General features: G+C 36.7%; 1 protein-coding gene across 7 annotated transcripts in view; it reads left to right on the forward strand.

Annotated features, from left to right (window-relative positions):
• Positions 1-17,998, forward strand: part of NBEA (neurobeachin) — a 731,576-nt gene that overhangs the window by 194,926 nt on the left and 518,652 nt on the right. For all 7 annotated transcript variants that reach the window (XM_055244143.2, XM_055244145.2, XM_063619313.1 and 4 more), the window contains exon 18: positions 11,894-12,002. In XM_055244143.2, coding sequence (XP_055100118.2) covers positions 11,894-12,002 — 109 coding nt within the window. The remainder of the gene's footprint in view (positions 1-11,893; positions 12,003-17,998) is intronic.

Below are 17,998 nucleotides of genomic sequence, written 5' to 3' on the forward strand. Positions count from 1 at the left end.
TTACAAAAAATCTCAAAAGTATAATTTGAAAAAAAATCCATTGGCTTGAGTGTCATACACATTCTTTTCAAGCACACAAAACTATAGAAATGGTTTAAGTGAGGCCATAGAGTAGGCTCAATAAATTTAAATAAATTGTCATACAGATGACTTGCTCTGCAAACAGTGCAATTAAACAAGAAATCAATGACAAAAATTAAACTTAGAAAATAGAAATATATATATCTTCTAAATAACTATAACAAGAAGTTATTCATTATGCAAATTATAAAATGCAGTAAAAATATTTAAAATTATGTATATTTACACTTGTGAAATTTGGTCTAAATGATACTAGAGAAAATTCATAGTTGTAAATATTTATATTAAAAGCAGAAAGGTACTTAGGTTTTCATTTTTCTAGGTTCTCAGTTATGCTTACGTCATTAATTGTCAGCCTAAGAAGGCAAAATAAATAAAAAAGGGCAGAAGTGAATGAAACAGAAAGCAAGACTATTAAACAGAGTAACGGCAAGGCCAAAAAGCCGTATTATTCACTTATAAAATACTTTTCTGTGACTAGCCAAAGAAGGAATCGGCCACTATTTCACCTAATAAAATTAGTACAACCTTGATACCAAAATTAGATATGGATTATCCAATTATAAGGGAAATTTATGTTCAATCTCCCCTATGAACATGAGTCTATCAGTTACTTTTTTAAAAGTATACAGCATAACCAAATTGAGGGTAGTCATAGAATGTAAAGGTGGTTTAACATCAGGACAACATTTCATCTGTTTATTAACAAAGGAAAATAGCTATATAATTATGATGCGTGCAAAAAATTTTCATAAAATTCGGTATCGTTTGTCATAAAAATTTTTAGCAAACCACAAATAGAAAATAATTTATTAAATCTGTAACATATGTCTACTGAAAACTTTCCACAGTCCTATTTAGTAATGAAATGTTAGAAGCATCCCCTTTGAAAAACTAACAATTAACAAAAGCCTGTTTTCACCACCCCTGTTCGACATCCTATTGGGTAATATTTTGGCATTTATAAAACACTCCACTTAAAGCTAGCAAAATTGTTTTCAAGTGCATATGCAGCATTCTCCAAAATGTATTATGAGTTGGGCTGTAAAATATAAAACAAGTCTCAGTGAATTTAAAAACTAATAAATCAAACAGAGTATATTACCTGACCACACAGAATTAAATTTGAATGAAAGAGGTTTGAGAAACTGCAAGGTATCTGGAAGTAAAGAACATAACTAATCCCTGAGTCAAAAAAGAAATCATAAAGAACATTAGACGTGAGTTTGAACGAAAACAAAACCACAGCATAGACTACTTACTGAATGCTTATGCATTGCTGATGGAATGTAAAATCCTGCAGCCATGTTCCAAAAGGATTTCCTAATTTCTTAAAAAGTATTACCATACTTAGGCATGTATCCAAAAGAAGTGATAGCATGTTCATAGCCAGACTTCGTGTGAATGTTCTTAGTACTATTATTACTATTATTATTATTTTGAGATGGAGTCTCACTCTGTTACCCAGGCTGGAATATAGTGGCACGATCTCTGCTCACTGAAACCTGTGCTTCCCATGTTCAAGCGATTCTTCTGCCTAAGCCTCCCACGTAGCCGGGACTACAGGTGCGTGCCACCATGCCCAGCTAATTTTTTTGTATATTTAGTGGAGATGGGGTTTCACTATGTTGGTCAGGCTGGTCTCAAACTCCTGACCTCAGATGATCTGCCCACCTCAGCCTCCCAAAGTGCTGAGATTACAGGCGTGAGCCACGGTGCCCAGCCAGTACTATTATTAATAGTAGCTCCAAACTAGAAACAATCCGAAAGTCAGTCAGCTGATGAATGGACAAACAACATGTTTTATGTCCATGCAATGGAATGCTATTGTGCAATTAAAAGGGAACAAACTACTGATGCGTACTATGACATAATGAGTCCTAAAACTATTATGCTAAGTGAAAGAAGCCAGATGCAAAAACTATATACTATATGCTTCTGTTTATATTAAGTGTCCAGAATGCAAATAAGTGGTTAAATGGGGCTAGCAATGGGAGTGGGAATTAACTGCCAGTGGGCACAGGGAACTGTTTAGGATGGTAAAAATGACCTATAACTGTATTGTAATGATAGTGGCATGACTCTATATAATTTTTTAAATGAATTGTTCATTTGCAAAGTGTGTGATTTTTGTGATATGTGTATTATGCTCCAGTAAAGCTAGTAAAAATGTGAAAAACAAAATTTAAAACTCTTTGAAAGTGCAGGATAATAGTATTATCACCTTGGATTAAGGAAGGATTTCTAAAACAATAAATACACATAAATCATACAGCAAAAAGATAAATTTGATCATTAGTATAAAAAGGACTTTAAAAGATACCATAAAAAGTGAAAAGACAAGGCACAAAGTGAAAGAAGATATTTGCAGTTTATCTAGGATACAGTGGATTTGTATCCTAAACATATGAAAAAATGGTGCAAATAAATTAGAAAAAGAAAATCTGTTGAGATCATGAAGAATATAAACAGACAATTCACTGAAGAGGAAACTTGAGTTAGCAGTAAACATATGGGTAATGTACTCAACTTCAGTAGTAATCAAGAAAGTGCAAATAAAACATGCATTTAATGCTCATGAGGATGGTAAATTTTAAAACTGTTGACAGTATCAAGTGTTAACAAAGGATGTACATCAGTGGTAACTCTCCAATCACTGGTGGAATTATATACTGGTACAATCACATTGAAGAAGAATTTACAATTTTTGAAAAGGATAAAGATACTTATACTCTATGACTAAGGAACTCTCTCCTTGACATAGAGAAAGTCTCGTGTGTGAACAGTGTTCAATATAACATTGTTAATATTAAAAGCTGGAAACAACATAGAACAGGAGAACCGATAAATAAACTAAGGTATATTCATACAGTTGGATATATTCAGAACTGAAAATGAATGATGTAAAGTTACCTTCCACAAATCAAATATAAAGCAATAAAGCAAGTTGCAGAAGGATACATAATAATGATGCAATTTATTTCAATTTCAAAAATATGTGAAGACAAAATTGTAAATTGCGTATGAATAGATATTCATCTAATTAAAAGTATAAAGATGTACATGGGAATAAAAAACAAAATTTATGATTATTGATTATACCAAAGTAGAGTGTGAAGAATGGGATGATGGACAGGTATCCAGAAATACTTACTAAGTTGGTTGGTGGCTACATGAATATTTATTATGTTTAAAAAAAAACTGAGTAAAGAAACGTATAGCAAACAAAAGAAAAGCAGAAATTTGTTGACACTATAAAAATCAGATGGGATTTGAAAGCCCAAAACACAATGAGTTGAACCTGAGGTTAAAAGTTCAAAAGAGAATGTGGAAGGACATTCTGTATTTTGAAAGGAACAGTTTAAGTAGATGGTGTTAAGTTCATAAACCTGAAAACATCGAATAGCGATGTCAAAAATATAAAGCAAAATTCATTGAGATGCAAAAGAACTTGATAAAATATAATAATGGTAGAGATGACATATCTCTCTCAGAATGGGACCAATTGATAATACATACAGATATAGGGAAATTGAGTAATAGATTCATAAAACTTGGCTCAATAGATATATGTTCAATCTTACATATTTTGAGGATTACTTCATGGCTAAAGAAGATGTACAAAAAAAAAAAATAGGTGGGTCATGTCCTGGGCCATCAAATGAACAAAGCAGACAGAGTAGACATTTTATTGGACACTACTTCCTGACCATAATGTGATAAAATTGCAAATAAAGAAATTATGCAAAAATATCTTACCTACTTAGAAATTAAGAAGCACTGTGAAGATATCCTTTAGAGAATAGAAGAAAATAAATCTAAAATTTTCTGTACTTCATAGCAAAAACTCATCAGAAATAAATACCTCCAATATTGAAAAATAAAGATTAAAGGTTAGAGAAACTTTGTACTTATATTACAACATTAATTAATGTACAATAAAGCAAAGTAGGAAGTACAAATTAGTAAGGGTGGAGGCTAACATGAAGAAACTAGAAAAATAAAAACTGTTGAACTGTTGAAAGGATCACTAACTACAAAGCTGATGCTTTTAAGGAACCAACAAAATGAATCAAACTTTCCCATACTTCATTGAGATAAAATAGAGAGAAGCTTTTGAATAAGGAAAGCCTTTTTAAATTATAGGATAGATTATAATAATTATAAGAAAAATATAGTACATTATGATGACATATATGAGGTCCACTTCTAATTCTTGGTTATATCATTTTCTATATATTTTATGTGTTCATTTATTCGGTTTTTCACACATATACATAGTACTTTTCCATCAATTGAAAAATGGGAAGGGTAATATCAAGTCATTAATAAATAAGATAAAACTACAGGAGCACAAAACATGCCCTGTTTTGCTTCACTAGTAATCACCAACAAACCTATCCTCTGCTCCCTTAATGCAGAACAGTGTTTTGATATAGTTTCCGTGTAAACGTTGGTGCATATAGCATTGAGTTCCTATACCTTATCCTCCATTCTAGCCTCAAAATAAAATGCTGGGGAGATGTAGGTTAAAATCTGAAATAATATTACAACTGTCCTGACAGATTGAAGAAGATCAGAAAGTATAATAATATCTACTAGTTGAGTAACTAATGCTTCTTACTACAGAAAAATATATACAATGATAGCCAAAGGAAATTGGAAATGTAAATACAATTATAAATTGCTTCCTGAAAACCATTAAAAAATTAAAAATGCAGTAAATGGAGAGCTATGCTGTGTACATTAATGGAAAGACTCAATTATATAAAGATAGAATTGTAATAAATCAATTTGTAAATATAATGTCATTCTGGTAAAAAAATAATTTTTATTGAAAGGTTAAAAAAACTCTTCAAAAGCTACCTCAGATGAACAAATGAGTAAAAATGTCAAAGAAGTTTGAAGAATAAGAATAATGAGTATTTATTGTAATAAGTCTAGTAGACCTTACATCAAGGAATAAACTTAAAGAAGGGGTGTAGAATAGAAAGTACAGAAACACATCCTGATATACATGTATATCTATATCTATATATGTTTAGATACTAGAAACATAATTAAAATGTGCATTATTCAATAATTGGCAATGGGAAATTATTTAATTTCTGGATTGAAGATGGAGAAGAAGCCTTCAAACCATATCACCACACCCAGACCCTCCCCCCCGCAAAAAAAAAACCCAAAACCACAAACATTTTACAAAGAATAAACATTTGGAATTGTGGACTTCCAGATCAAGTTGATAAAGAGAGATGAAAGAATTTCCCTTGTCCAAACCTAATGAAATGAACATTATATAGTAAAATAGAGACTCTCCCCCTCCAAAATAGCAAATTCAAATGTAACCAGACAAGGAAAGCAGCATCACATAAAGCTATGCATTCAAAATATTGACAGCTAAAAAAAAGAACCCAGAGATTCTGGAGTGACTTCGTAAGTATCCTTCCCTCATTTCTATCCCTGCAAAGCCAACAGAATTCCTAGATTTCTCCCTTAATAATCCCCACACTAGAGTGATAGGAATTGATTAGGTATGCCTGGTTTTTCTTCTTTAGGACTTTTGGTAAGTGAAAACAGTTCTTTTTTGAAACAAGGAGAATGAACTGAGATTGATGTTCTGTGATGAAAGTGGGATTCCAAGTTTTTGTATTAATATGTCACACTGAGGGATCAAGTCAATGCCTGAAACAATTTCCTTTTGGAAATGAGATATAGTCCCTTAAGTAATGTATAGAAAAAGCACACCATCTTCTAGGAAAATTTGACAGAGAATGATAACACTAAGACATATAGTATTTAAATAAAAGTTTAGTGATAAAAAAAAGAGTTCCTAAAAAGAAAATGAAAAAACTAGGCAAAAAGAAGTACTTTCAAATGGTTAAACATTTGGCTGGCCTCAGACTTCTCCCAGTTGAATTCAGTGCCAAAAGAAATAATGCAATGTCTGCAAGTTCTGAAAGAAGGTGTGACCTGAGAATATTATATCCTGCCAGATTGTTAAGTATGTAGACATCAGGTCAGAATTCAGAAGACAGACTTCTTCATCTCCTCTTGAATGGCATCCCCAGTCAATTGAGAGCTGAGTCAAAAGAAAAACCACAAATGGTAAAGACAAGGTCAAGGAAGTGAATTCATTTGAAGTAGACAAAGACCCAACAATTCATACATAACAGCAGTGTTACGATGAAAATAATTTAAGTGTTTTAAACCTTGATGTTCAAATAGCAATATAGCTCACAAAAATTAGATGACATAAAGTGTGAGGATGGTAATTATCTGTCTTTAATATAAAAGTAAATTGATACTTTCTAAAATTGAAATGTTTAGTTAATTATGTAACACTTTGTTGTTTTATTCATAATTATTTTTTAAGCCTCATAGAGATTTTTAATTTTAAAAAAGCCCTTTGGCCGGGCGCGGTGGCCCATGCCTGCAATCCCAGCACTTTGGGAGGCCGAGATGGGTGGATCACGAGGTCAGGAGATCGAGACCATCCTGGCTAACATGGTGAAACCCCATCTCTACTAAAAATACAAAAAATTAAGGCCGGGCGCAGTGGCTCACGCCTGTAATCCCAGCACTTTGGGAGGCCGAGGCGGGCGGATCACCAGGTCAGGAGATCGAGACCACGGTGAAACCCCGTCTCTACTAAAAATACAAAAAAATTAGCCGGGCGTGGTGGCGGGTGCCTGTAGTCCCAGCTACTCGGAGAGGCTGAGGCAGGAGAATGGCGTGAACCCGGGATGCGGAGCTTGCAGTGAGCCGAGATTGCGCCATTGCACTCCAGCCTGGGCCACAGAGCGAGACTCCGTCTCAAAAAACAAATAAATAAATAAAAATACAAAAAATTAGCTGGGTGTGGTGGCGGGCTCCTGTAGTCCCAGCTACTGGGGAGACTGAGGCAGGAGAATGGCGTGAACCCGGGAGGCGGAGCTTGCAGTGAGCCTAGATCATGCCACTGCACTCAGCCTGGGCGACTGAGCAACACTCAGTCTCCAAAAAAAAAAGCCCTTCATGTGGTAAAGAAAGTCATCTGAAGTTTTAAAAAATTTTTTATTGTTTCATCTCCTTTTCTTTCTTTTCTGTTAAATGTGAAATGTTTGATCAAAATATGTTTTGATCAAATTATATTTGATGCTTATTTAAAATAAAATTTAGTATGAGTTTCTTCTATCCTTCTTTATTCCCTCTTCCTTCCCTTCTCCTTTCTTGCCTTCTCTTACTCTCCATAAAAAGATGTCTAATGTTTATTGTTATTTATTGTGTTACTTTTGGGTAGTAGAATTTTAAGCCTTGTACTTTCTATTTCCCTACAGTTTATGAATTTCTATGTTGTATATGATTTAACACAACCAATTAAATAATTATGAAAAATGAGTTAAAATAAAAATCATTTTAAAATGCTGTATTAGGAAGAATGAGTGTTAAGTATAAATGAAGAAATGACAGGATCAAAACTTGATAGATTTTATTCAAGAAAATTTAAAAAAACCTTTGATGCTACAAAAATCCCTTGAAATTCAGAAAGTGGAAAATATTTGTCAATGAGTTGACAAAGGAATAATTTTCCTGATATTATTAGGGATCTTATAATTAGTAGAAAAAAGATGAACACACAGAAGAAAAAAATGGGTCACAGGACAGTATCAGGAAGTTCTTGGAAGTAGTATAAATGGTTAGAAACTTTCAATTGATCAGCAATTCTTGTCAGTGAAAATAAGATCTACTTTTTACATACCAAATTGACTATTTTTCTGATTATTATAATACATAGTGTTGGTAAAATGCATTTATACCTTAATAGTAGAAATATAACTGTACATATTTTTGGAGGTCAGTTCAGCAAAGTCTCATAAAAATTAAAATATAAAAGCTTTTAACCCAATCATTTCAGTTTTTATCCTAAGGATATAACCATGGTTATGCCCAAAGATGCATCTAAAGGAAAAGTTTATTTATGGTAGAAAAAAATTGGAAATTACATAAATGGCTAACATTAGTTAATGGATAAAACAATTATGCTACTTTTTTTTTTTTTTTTTTCGAGACGGAGTTTTGCTGTGTCACCCAGCTTGGAGTGCAATGATGCAATCTCCGCCCACTGCAACCTACACCTCCCATGTTCAAGTGATTCTCCTGCCTCGGCCTCCAGAGTAGCTGGGATTACAGGCACCTGTCACCATGCCCGGCTAATTTTTGTATTTCTAGTAGAGACAGGATTTCACCATGTTGGCCAGGCTGGTCTTGAACTCCTGACCTCAAGTGATCCTCCCACCTCAGCCTCCCAAAGTGCTAGAATTACAGGTGTGAGCCACCGTGCTCAGCCAATTATGCTCCATTTTTCTTATCAGTTATATTTTATGACACTGAAAAATACACAATATATTGTTGATTTAAAGTAAACAAAGTATAAATTACCTTATATAGAACAATTTCCATTGTATTCCTCTCATCCTCTCATTTATATCTGTGTGTCATATATGGATTTATATGCATAGTAATTAATCTATATAAAATGATATTTATAATGATTATGTCTGGGTTACAGACTTATGGGGTTTCTTTTCTTTCTTTATTGTTTTCTTTACTGTTTTCATATATACTCTGAATTTGTTACAAGAAATACCTTTTTTTTTTTTGAGACAGAGCCTAACTGTTGCCCAGGCTGGAGTGCAGTGACGCAATCTCAGCTCACTGCAACCTCTGCCTCCCAGGCTCAGGTGACTCTCCTGCCTCAGCCTCCCAAGTAGCTGGGACTATAGGTGCATGCCACCACACCCAGCTAATTTTTGTATTTTTAATATAGACGGGGTTTCACCATGTTGGCCATGCTGGTCTTGAACTCCTGACCTCAAGTGATCCGCCTGCCTCGGCCTCCCAAAATGTTGGGATTACAGGCATGAGTCACCACACCCAGCAATAAGAAGTATCTTTGGCCACCCCACAAAAAGATTGTTTTGTGAAGAAGGAAATTTAAATACCTTTCAGTGGAACGTATAGTAAGCTAATACATCTATAATGTGCATGATTACAAGATTCTGTAAAAAAAATAGATTACACTCTCGATCCATGTGGGCAGAAATCCTGTCAATCTCAAGATATAAAGCAAATCAGCACTAAAAACTGAGGTCTCTTTAGATCTTAAAGGTAATTATGATGTTAGTTTTTCCAGTAAATGTCCCACTGAAGCCTTTCCTGAACTAAACTCATAGAGCTAGATCTTTCATTAGAAGTCCTATAAGGAACAAAATCATGTGATGTACAGGGCCAGTGCACCATTTCCTGCCTAAGATGATGGATGGCATTTTTTTTGTTTCTTGACTGCTGTGCACAAAATTTATTGGTAAATATTGTTTTAAAGCAAACTACAGGAGGAAGTTGACTCATCTCTACCATGGTGTATGCACAGCATCTTCCAAGTTTCCCCTGAACCTAGAATTAAGCATCTGTATAAACTTTTGCATTGGAGGAGATAATCAAAAGGGCATGGATTTCTTCGGTAGCTGAAGTAGTAGTGGCACAGTTAAAAGAGTATTCTAAATTTCAGATAGCCTACTTAATTAATTAGTTCACTTTTTCGAGACCAGGTCTCACTCTGTTGCTCAGGCTAGAGTGCAGTGGCACAAGCTCACTGCGGCCTTGATCTCCAGGAATCAAGTCATTCTCCCCTTCTTGAGTAACTGGGGACTACAGGAGCCTGCCACTATGCCCAGCTAATTTTTTTTTTTTTTTTTTAAGTAGAGATGAAGTCTTGCTGTGTTGCTCAGGCTGATCTTGAACTCATGAGTTCAAATGAGCCTCCTGCCTTGGCCTCCCAAACTGCTGGGATTACAGGCATGAGCCACTGAGCTGGCCTCTAGATAGACTAATTTAGACATATGTTTACCAGCTCCTTGTAGCAGAGATCTATTTCAAGGTCAGTGCTTTGTCATTTGTTCTTTCCTGATTGGGAGCAAAGGAACACTTAAGGCCTCCTTTTCTTGGGCGAGGCTTGAGTTGGAAGAGATTTAAACCTTCCCTTCCATAGTCCCATAGTACTCATTAGCCCTGTATGTTTTTTAAATAGCCATTTGACCTTTTTCAGTCATATCTAAGTGTTTTGCAAACACAGCTGCAGAACAGATGCCCTAGCTTCCTTTTGAGTTTAGGTCATTTTGCTTTTTCCTTGCCTGGACTGAGGCGGATAGGGTGAGGGGATCAACAATCCTGTGTCTTTTGTTATGGAGTGTGGCTCTTGGAGGCTAATGTTAGAAGAGACATTTTGCAGATGAATGGTACCCACATAAATGGTTCATTTGATTTCTGTATTAATTAGGGTAACAATAGCTGCCATAACTGATAAATAATGAAATTCTAGTCACTTACCAGGCTAGTAGTTTATTTCATGTTCACTTAAAATCCAAATAGGTTTTCCCAAGCAGTTGATTATCTTACAGTGATTTAGAGACCCAGGCAGCTTCTCCCACCTTGTAGCTCCATTGTCTTCCTTCTGTGGATTCTGTGTTGCTGGCTTGGGGAAAGAGCATGGAAAATGTGCATGAGTGCTTTTCCTGTGGGTCAGGCTAAAAATAATCTACAACTTTTCTGTTCACATTTTATTGGCTAGAACTCAGTTAAATAGTCACACTTAGCTATAAGAGAGGCTGGAAATGTAATACAGATTTGGATCCAGGAAGAAAAGAACCAGAGTTTAGTGATTACTTTGTCAGGCTGTGTCACAGTTGCCAATCCAGAGAACAACAGAAAATTGAAGAAAGAAATGAAATACTGAGAGTTGGAAGAGAAGATGATCCAGATTTTGAATTCTTTTTTTTTTTTTTTTCTTGAGACGGAGTCTCACTCTGTCACCCAGGCTGGAGTGCAGTGGCTCTATCTCGGCTCACTGCAACCTTCGCCTCCCAGGTTCAAGTGATTCTTCTGCCTCAGCCTCCTGAGTAGCTGGGACTACAGGCATGTGCCACTACGCCCGGCTAATTTTTGTATTTTTAGTAGAGATGGGGTTTCACCACATTGGCCAGGCTTGTCTCGAACTCCTGACCTCGTGATCCACCTACCTCAGCCTCTGAAAGTGCTGAGATGACAGGCATGAGCCACTGTTCCCGGCCCAGATCTTGAATTCTAAGGAAGTGACACAAATGAGAGGCCTGTAGTAATTCTTGAGCTAGAGCTGAGAGTTCCAGGAGGCCTTTAATGGAACCTTCTATCCTAAGTATGGGTGTGGGAGGGACACAATTAAATCAGGCAACATTAAGTAGAAAGATATTTTTTAAATCCATTGGTAGACCACAAATACAAGCAATGATGAACTCTCTTTAATTACGCAGAATTATTTTGTTTTATGACAACAAAATTAAGCTAGAGTATTTATTTTTAACCATAGTTTTAGTTCTTAATATTAAGGTTTGTTACAGTCTATGTTATAAACTTTGAATTTGGACAGGCATAATTTAAAAATTATGTGGTCTCTATGTTAGGGGAAACCAATAATTTTAACCCAATAAAATAACTTCTAAATAGTTATTTGAAATTTGAAAATAATAACAATGACATTTATGTAGTATTCCATAATTTGTACATTTCACATTTTAGTTCACACAGATATTTTATTTGAAAAGTTTTTAACTAATGGTCTTGGAACTTTAGGACACGGTTGTGTTACAAACTGTTGTTTCTATAGATGGAAGTTTATAAAAATAATTACTTTTATTATTCTGTATCTGCTTATAAATTGTTCTCTCTTATCTAAAAGTCATGTGATCAGAGAATCCAATGTGTTTCATGGTGTTTTATTTTTCCCCCTTCTCTCTAGGAGAAAAGTTGAAATTATGCACACCCATAGTCTTTTCACTCTTCTTGGAGAAAGGCTGATGTTGCATACAAACACTGTGACTGTCACCACATACAACACACTTTATGAGGTAAAAATAAAAAATGTGTGATGAAAGTTTTAAGTGTGTACAGTGGAAACCCTCTTAATCTATGCAATTGAGATGAGTAGTTGGTCTGTTAATCTAAAAGCTAATTAAACCAGAAAATGGTTTAATGGTAAGAAATGAATATATACCTTATATTTTTATTTTATTTTAAAACATATCTGTGTATAATTTTTGCCAATCTCTTTATGTCGATCCAAGAGCTTTTCTTCTTGTATGGGTTGGCTGACTGGCTTCACACAAAGTCTTTCTCACATAAACTACATCCATTATGTAGTATATATTAGTTCTACTTCCCCATCCCCACCCCTCTGTTTTTATCCTCCCATTCCTACTTTCTCTCTTTCTGCTTCTATTAGCTATCCACTGCCAGTATTAAGCTAGAGTTGCTACTGGGATAAATTTCGGTAAGAATTATTTGTAAAAATGATATCTGGAAGCATCTTTGGATCTCATCATTTCAGTTTAGAGGTTCCTTTTTTATCACTTCCAACAAATGGAACAGTTTTGGGTTCACTATTTTCTACAAAATGTGTATACTACCTCACAGAGTGGCCACTTTCATTTTTAAATGCTAGTAAAATGTTAGTAATGTCCCCTTACATTAACCTTAACTCTGCTTTCCTATAACTGATCTTCGGTGGTCCCAGTTCTGTTTCTCTAGCACGAGAGCTAACTGCCAGCATCCACTTTTGTATGGCTCTAAGTTAAGGATGTTTTTTGTATTTCTAAATGGTTGAAAATAATCAAAAAAAGAATAACATATGAGTTGTAAAATTTATAGGATTTTCAAATTTCAGTGAACACAGTCACACTCATTTGTTTAGCTGTTGCCTGTAGCTGCTTTTGTGCGACAACCAGAGAGTTAAAGAGTTGTAACAAGACTATTTGTTATGCTCTCCTCACCTTGCACTGTCGCTTAGCAAAATAGAAATTACAGTGATGTAATAACTCAACAATGTTTCATGTACCACTTGTATTGCCAAAACTAAGTTTTCTGCCTTTAAATACCAGTGCATACCCATCATGTCAAAACAAGAAAAGTGGATTTTTAATGTCACACTTTGAAATACAGCAGAGTGTAGATTATTTTGTTATAAATTTAGATGGCAAGGCCTTGCATCTGTTATACAAGGGCATTATAGTCATGCTAAGAGAAAACTTACAGGTACTACTAAACACCCATAATATTATTCCTAACTCAGAAGAGCAGTGGTCAGAAAACATTAAACAGAACATCTCATCATTGTAGATTTCTTTATAAAAATGTTTTAAAAATAAAAATGAGAGACATTGAGAAAGGCAGATGCCAAGCTTCTGAATGGAATTGTACTATAATTTTGAATTAACCTGTAATCTCAGCTACTTAGGGGGCTGAGGCAGGAGGATTGCTTGATCCCAGGAGGTCTGCTTGATCCCAGGGGTCAAGGCTGCACTGAGCTGAGATTGCGCCACTGCACTCCAGCCTAAGTGACAAAGTGAGACCCTGTCCCCTTCAAAACAAAACAAAACAAACAAAAAAACAAAAACAAATTTACACTTATCTAATACTGTTTCTTTTCATGTAAGCCATGGAACAGATGAGGTCAATTGCAGATTTTGCACAGTCCTCAAAGAGGATAGGTTTTACATTTTTAAATGATGGGGGAAAAAGAGTATTTTGGGATGTGTTCAATTATATGAAATTCAAATTTCGGTCTCTGCAAATAAAAGTTTTTGTTTGGGTTCTTTTAAGGAAAAGTACAGAGATTTATTGCAAAGAGAAAAGTACACACTCAGGAAAGGGGAGTGTGGGTATACTTAAGAGAGAGTTGCATGCAAGGGTTTTTGGGGCTGCTGCCTTTATGAGTTTCTTCTAACCAAGGGATGGATGGAATATTCATAAAGATTACTGTAAAAGGGTAGATATTTCTCAGAACTGTGATGCTGTCTAGTTTTACTCCAAATATGGGTATTCCTAGAACAATTATGGTGCTGGTGAGTGTGTGATTTAGTATGTCAGTGAGTGTATAATGAGGTCCTAGGTGAACCTCCATCAAATCCAGTGCCATACTGGGTCCAGTTAGCCTTAGCTATCTTGGCTTTCATCCTGGCTTTTCAGGGTCTTATCAACCCCTAGTTTCTGAAGCTATTTCAACAGTTTCCTTTTGCTAGTCATGCGAAACTGCTGCCTGGAGTTTCTTATTCTCCTGCAACCACCCTTATTATTCCTGTTTCATTTCCCCTTCCCCTTCAGAGATTTCCATCTCTTATTCTTATGGGTTGATGAGGGAGAAGGTCCATCTTCTTTATCTACTTCCTGCTGATTAGAGATGTTGGCCCTTCCTGGCAAGGGCATGGAAATCTTTGGCTGCCTGGCCTGAGGGTTCTAAGGGTGAGTCATCAGGAGTCTCTGAATCCAAGGCAGGGACTGGAATCATTGCATGACCATCATTTTGACATGGAACTGTTGTAATGTAAAAGACACAAAATTTACAAGGAGGTTAAACAAGTAAGGACAAAGATTCATAGTAATAAGAGAGCTATTAAAGGTCGAAGGACAGAACCATGTCACAGTTGGTAGGTATCCTTTGATGGAGTCCCAGATGGTTTGAGCAGTGGGATTATATTGAAATTATGTAGCCAGGTAGCCTGTTAGTAAATCTTTTGAACTTTCAGTTCAACTAATCCTGAATTGTTAATATAAGAACAACAGGTGTGGTTTATTACTGTGCAAACCCCTCTTTGTTCAGCCAGAACATAAAGCCTCTTGTTGTTTCCTTGACCATTCAAGCAGTTCATACTTTGGCCCTGTTAGAGCTTCATACAGTACCTTAGCAATGAGCCCAAATCCTGGGATCAAAATCTTGCAAATTCCTGTCATACCCAGGAAAGTTTTGAGTTGCTTCTTCGGTTGTAGAGGCCTGACCTTTAAGATAGCTTCCTTTTGTTCGATGGACATGGTGTAGTTTCCTGGGCTTAGGATGTACCCCAGATATTTTACTTCCAGTTTAGAAGTCTGGGTCTTGGGTGGAGAGACTGGATACCCTTTCTCCCAGGAAGTTTAGAACTTGAATAACATTCTTATCTGAGGCCTCTTTAGTGGGTCTGCCTACAAGGATGTCATCCACATACTGGCGTGTGGCTTCCCTTTCTGGCTCTAGTTCCCTTAATTCTCATGCCAAGGCATTTCTGAACAAGTGATGGCTATCCCTAAAGCCCCAAGGCAGTACAACCCAGGTATACTGCCAGGAAATACTATTTTCAGGATTAGTTCACTCAAAAGCAAACAAATAGTGACAGTCAAGGCATAAAGGGATACAAGAGAAAGCATCCTTAAGATCTAATATCATTAACCAATTTGTGTCTTCTGATATTTGGGTAAATATGGTAGAAGGATTTGGCGCTTTAGGATATAAGGGAATTACAGCCTCATTAATGGTTCATAAGCCTTGAACTAGACAATATTCTTGTTTTTGGACAGGGAGGGCAGGACTATTACAAAGAGACTGACATGGAACTAGGAGGCCATGTTTTAAAAACTTCTTAATTACAGGTTAGAGTCCTCACCTGGCTTCTTGTTTGAGGAGATATTGATGCTTATGTGGGAAATTATTTTTGTCTTTTAAAGAGATGATCACTAGCTGACCATGTATTACTTTGCCAGGAGTTTCTTGGTCTCATACTTGTGGTTCCATTTCCAGATCTTACTTTGGAAGGAATCTTCTGTTTGTCTGATACTGGTATGGAAAAAACAAGCATTGCCAATACTTGAAAGAAATGTTTCCCAGGGCCTGATAAACGTAAAGTGACTCCAACTGTGGCCAGGAAATCCCATTCCAATAAAGAAATGGGACATAGAGTTTTGTAGCCTGCAGCTCAGGGGTAAGATAAAGTGTTTTGATTTTGGAGTGTCATCAACGTCCATGACAATGCAGTTATTGGAAGATAAGGTCCAAGAGTGGTCTTTAGGACACAGTAACTTGCCCCTGTATCAGTTAAGGAATTAATATTCTTTCCTGCCATGTCGAGTCACCCAAAGCTCCTTAGTTGTGATGACCATGCTTTTGTGGGAGCCACCAGGAACCTTGGGTCCCTTCAGTCCTCAGTTATAACCATTATGGCATCAAGTTTCCTTCTCTCTCCCTGGAGCTGAGGGCATTCCCTTTTCCAATGGCCCTCCTGCTTGTAGTGAGGACAGGGTCTGGTTGGGCTCCCTTGGCTGGGACAGTTATTGCCCCTGTGTCACAGCTCCCCACACTTGAAGCAGCAACCATTACCTTTAAGTTTTCTGGTAGGTCTGCTTGGTCCATGGGTGAAGCGTCCCTCTGGGTGACCCTGAGGTTGCAGGATACTGCTTATAGTGACTGCTATCATTTGGGCCTGCTGCTATCTCATTGTTTGCCATGCTAGGTCCTTTCAGCATATTCAGCCCTATCCCTATTATTGAATACCACGAAAGCCACATCAAGCATTTGATTAATCGGCATTTGGGATCCCAAAGCCAATTTCTGTGGTTTTCTTCTGATGTCAGGTGCTGACTGGCTAATAAAGTGTGTCCCGAGTAAAATTCGGCAAGCATCAGCATTGGGGTCAATGTTAGTATATTTTCTTAGGGCCTCCACAAGGCATCTCTGGAACAAAGCTGGGTTTTCATCCTTTCTTTATTTCCCTTATTTTATCATAGTCCACAGGCTTGGTGTTACATTTTTTCATTCCCTTCACTAAACAAGTCACCATATGATTTCTTTTTCTTAGATCAACTCAGCCCTGTTGATAGTTCCAGTTAGGGTCATTGTTAGGCACAGATGTGGCCCCCATACTCTATTCTTCAGAGTCCCCAGATGACAGATTGTTAGCATAAGCCTGGGCCTCTGCCCAAATATGCTGCTTTTCTTCAGGGGTGCAACACATGGACAAGATGATATGAATATCTCCCCAAGTTTACTCAAATGAGAGTGAGAAAGCCCAGAATTCCTTCATGAATTTAGTTGAAAATCAAAGGTACATGCACCTGATGAATGATCCCAGCATCCCCATTGGCAACCTCCCTAAGTGGACATAAATTAGAATGGTCCCTTGGGAGGGTAGGAAACACCACTGCAGGTGACCCCAGCAGGGCTCAGTTCCCTTGGTAGGGAAGGTTATATAGGATGTTAAGGAGGCAGACTAGCAGGAGTCTGGGTGCTGGAGATAGTGGAAGTAGGAGAATACTGAGGAGTTAAAGGTGGAGCTGGGTAAGAGGGAGAAGTTGTGGGTGCCAGACTGTGTCTGCGTTAGGAGGTGAGGGAAGGCTCTGGATTAGTTATTTGATATTTCGTAATTCCAACTAATTAGTTGTTTGATATTTTCCAAAAGGGGATCATTTAGGATATCTGGTTCCCCATTTGGTTGCCTTAAAGGAAAGGGTATGAGTATAACAGAGGCGGGAATTCCTGCAAAGCTCAGGGTTTTGATAAAGAGCTATGAAGGCCTGTACATACAATATTTGAGTCCATTTCTTCTGATGTTCACAAAAAAACGATCTAATTACAAGATGGTATTAAAATTTAGGGTCCTGTTCTTTGGCTGTTGCACCCCATTCTCTGTAAGAGAGTTACCCTTGGCTTTGACTTGTTGTTGGGACAACCGACTGTCAGTGATTCTAAAATGAGGCTGATGATGCTCCAGGCTGGCTCATCATAAAGATAACACTGGTGGGCTGGGTGAGGTTTCCAAACGCTGGTGGGACCTTGACCCCAGCTGGTGTTCAGGCTCTTAATAATAGGAGTTCAAGGATGAGTCACAAAATAGTGATAGCATGGAGATTTCTTGCAAAGAGAAAAGTACAAACTCAAGAAAGGGGAGTGTGGGTGTACTCAAGAGAAAGAGTTCATGCAAGGGGGGTTAGGGCTGCTTCCTTTATGCACAAATAAAGTTTTATAGAACATAACTCATTAAGTAAAGTCCATTGGTCGGTTGACACTACAGAGTTGAGTAGTTGTAATGGAGATTATATGATC

Source organism: Symphalangus syndactylus, chromosome 15, assembly GCF_028878055.3.
Source record: "Symphalangus syndactylus isolate Jambi chromosome 15, NHGRI_mSymSyn1-v2.1_pri, whole genome shotgun sequence".
NCBI lineage: Eukaryota > Metazoa > Chordata > Mammalia > Primates > Hylobatidae > Symphalangus > Symphalangus syndactylus.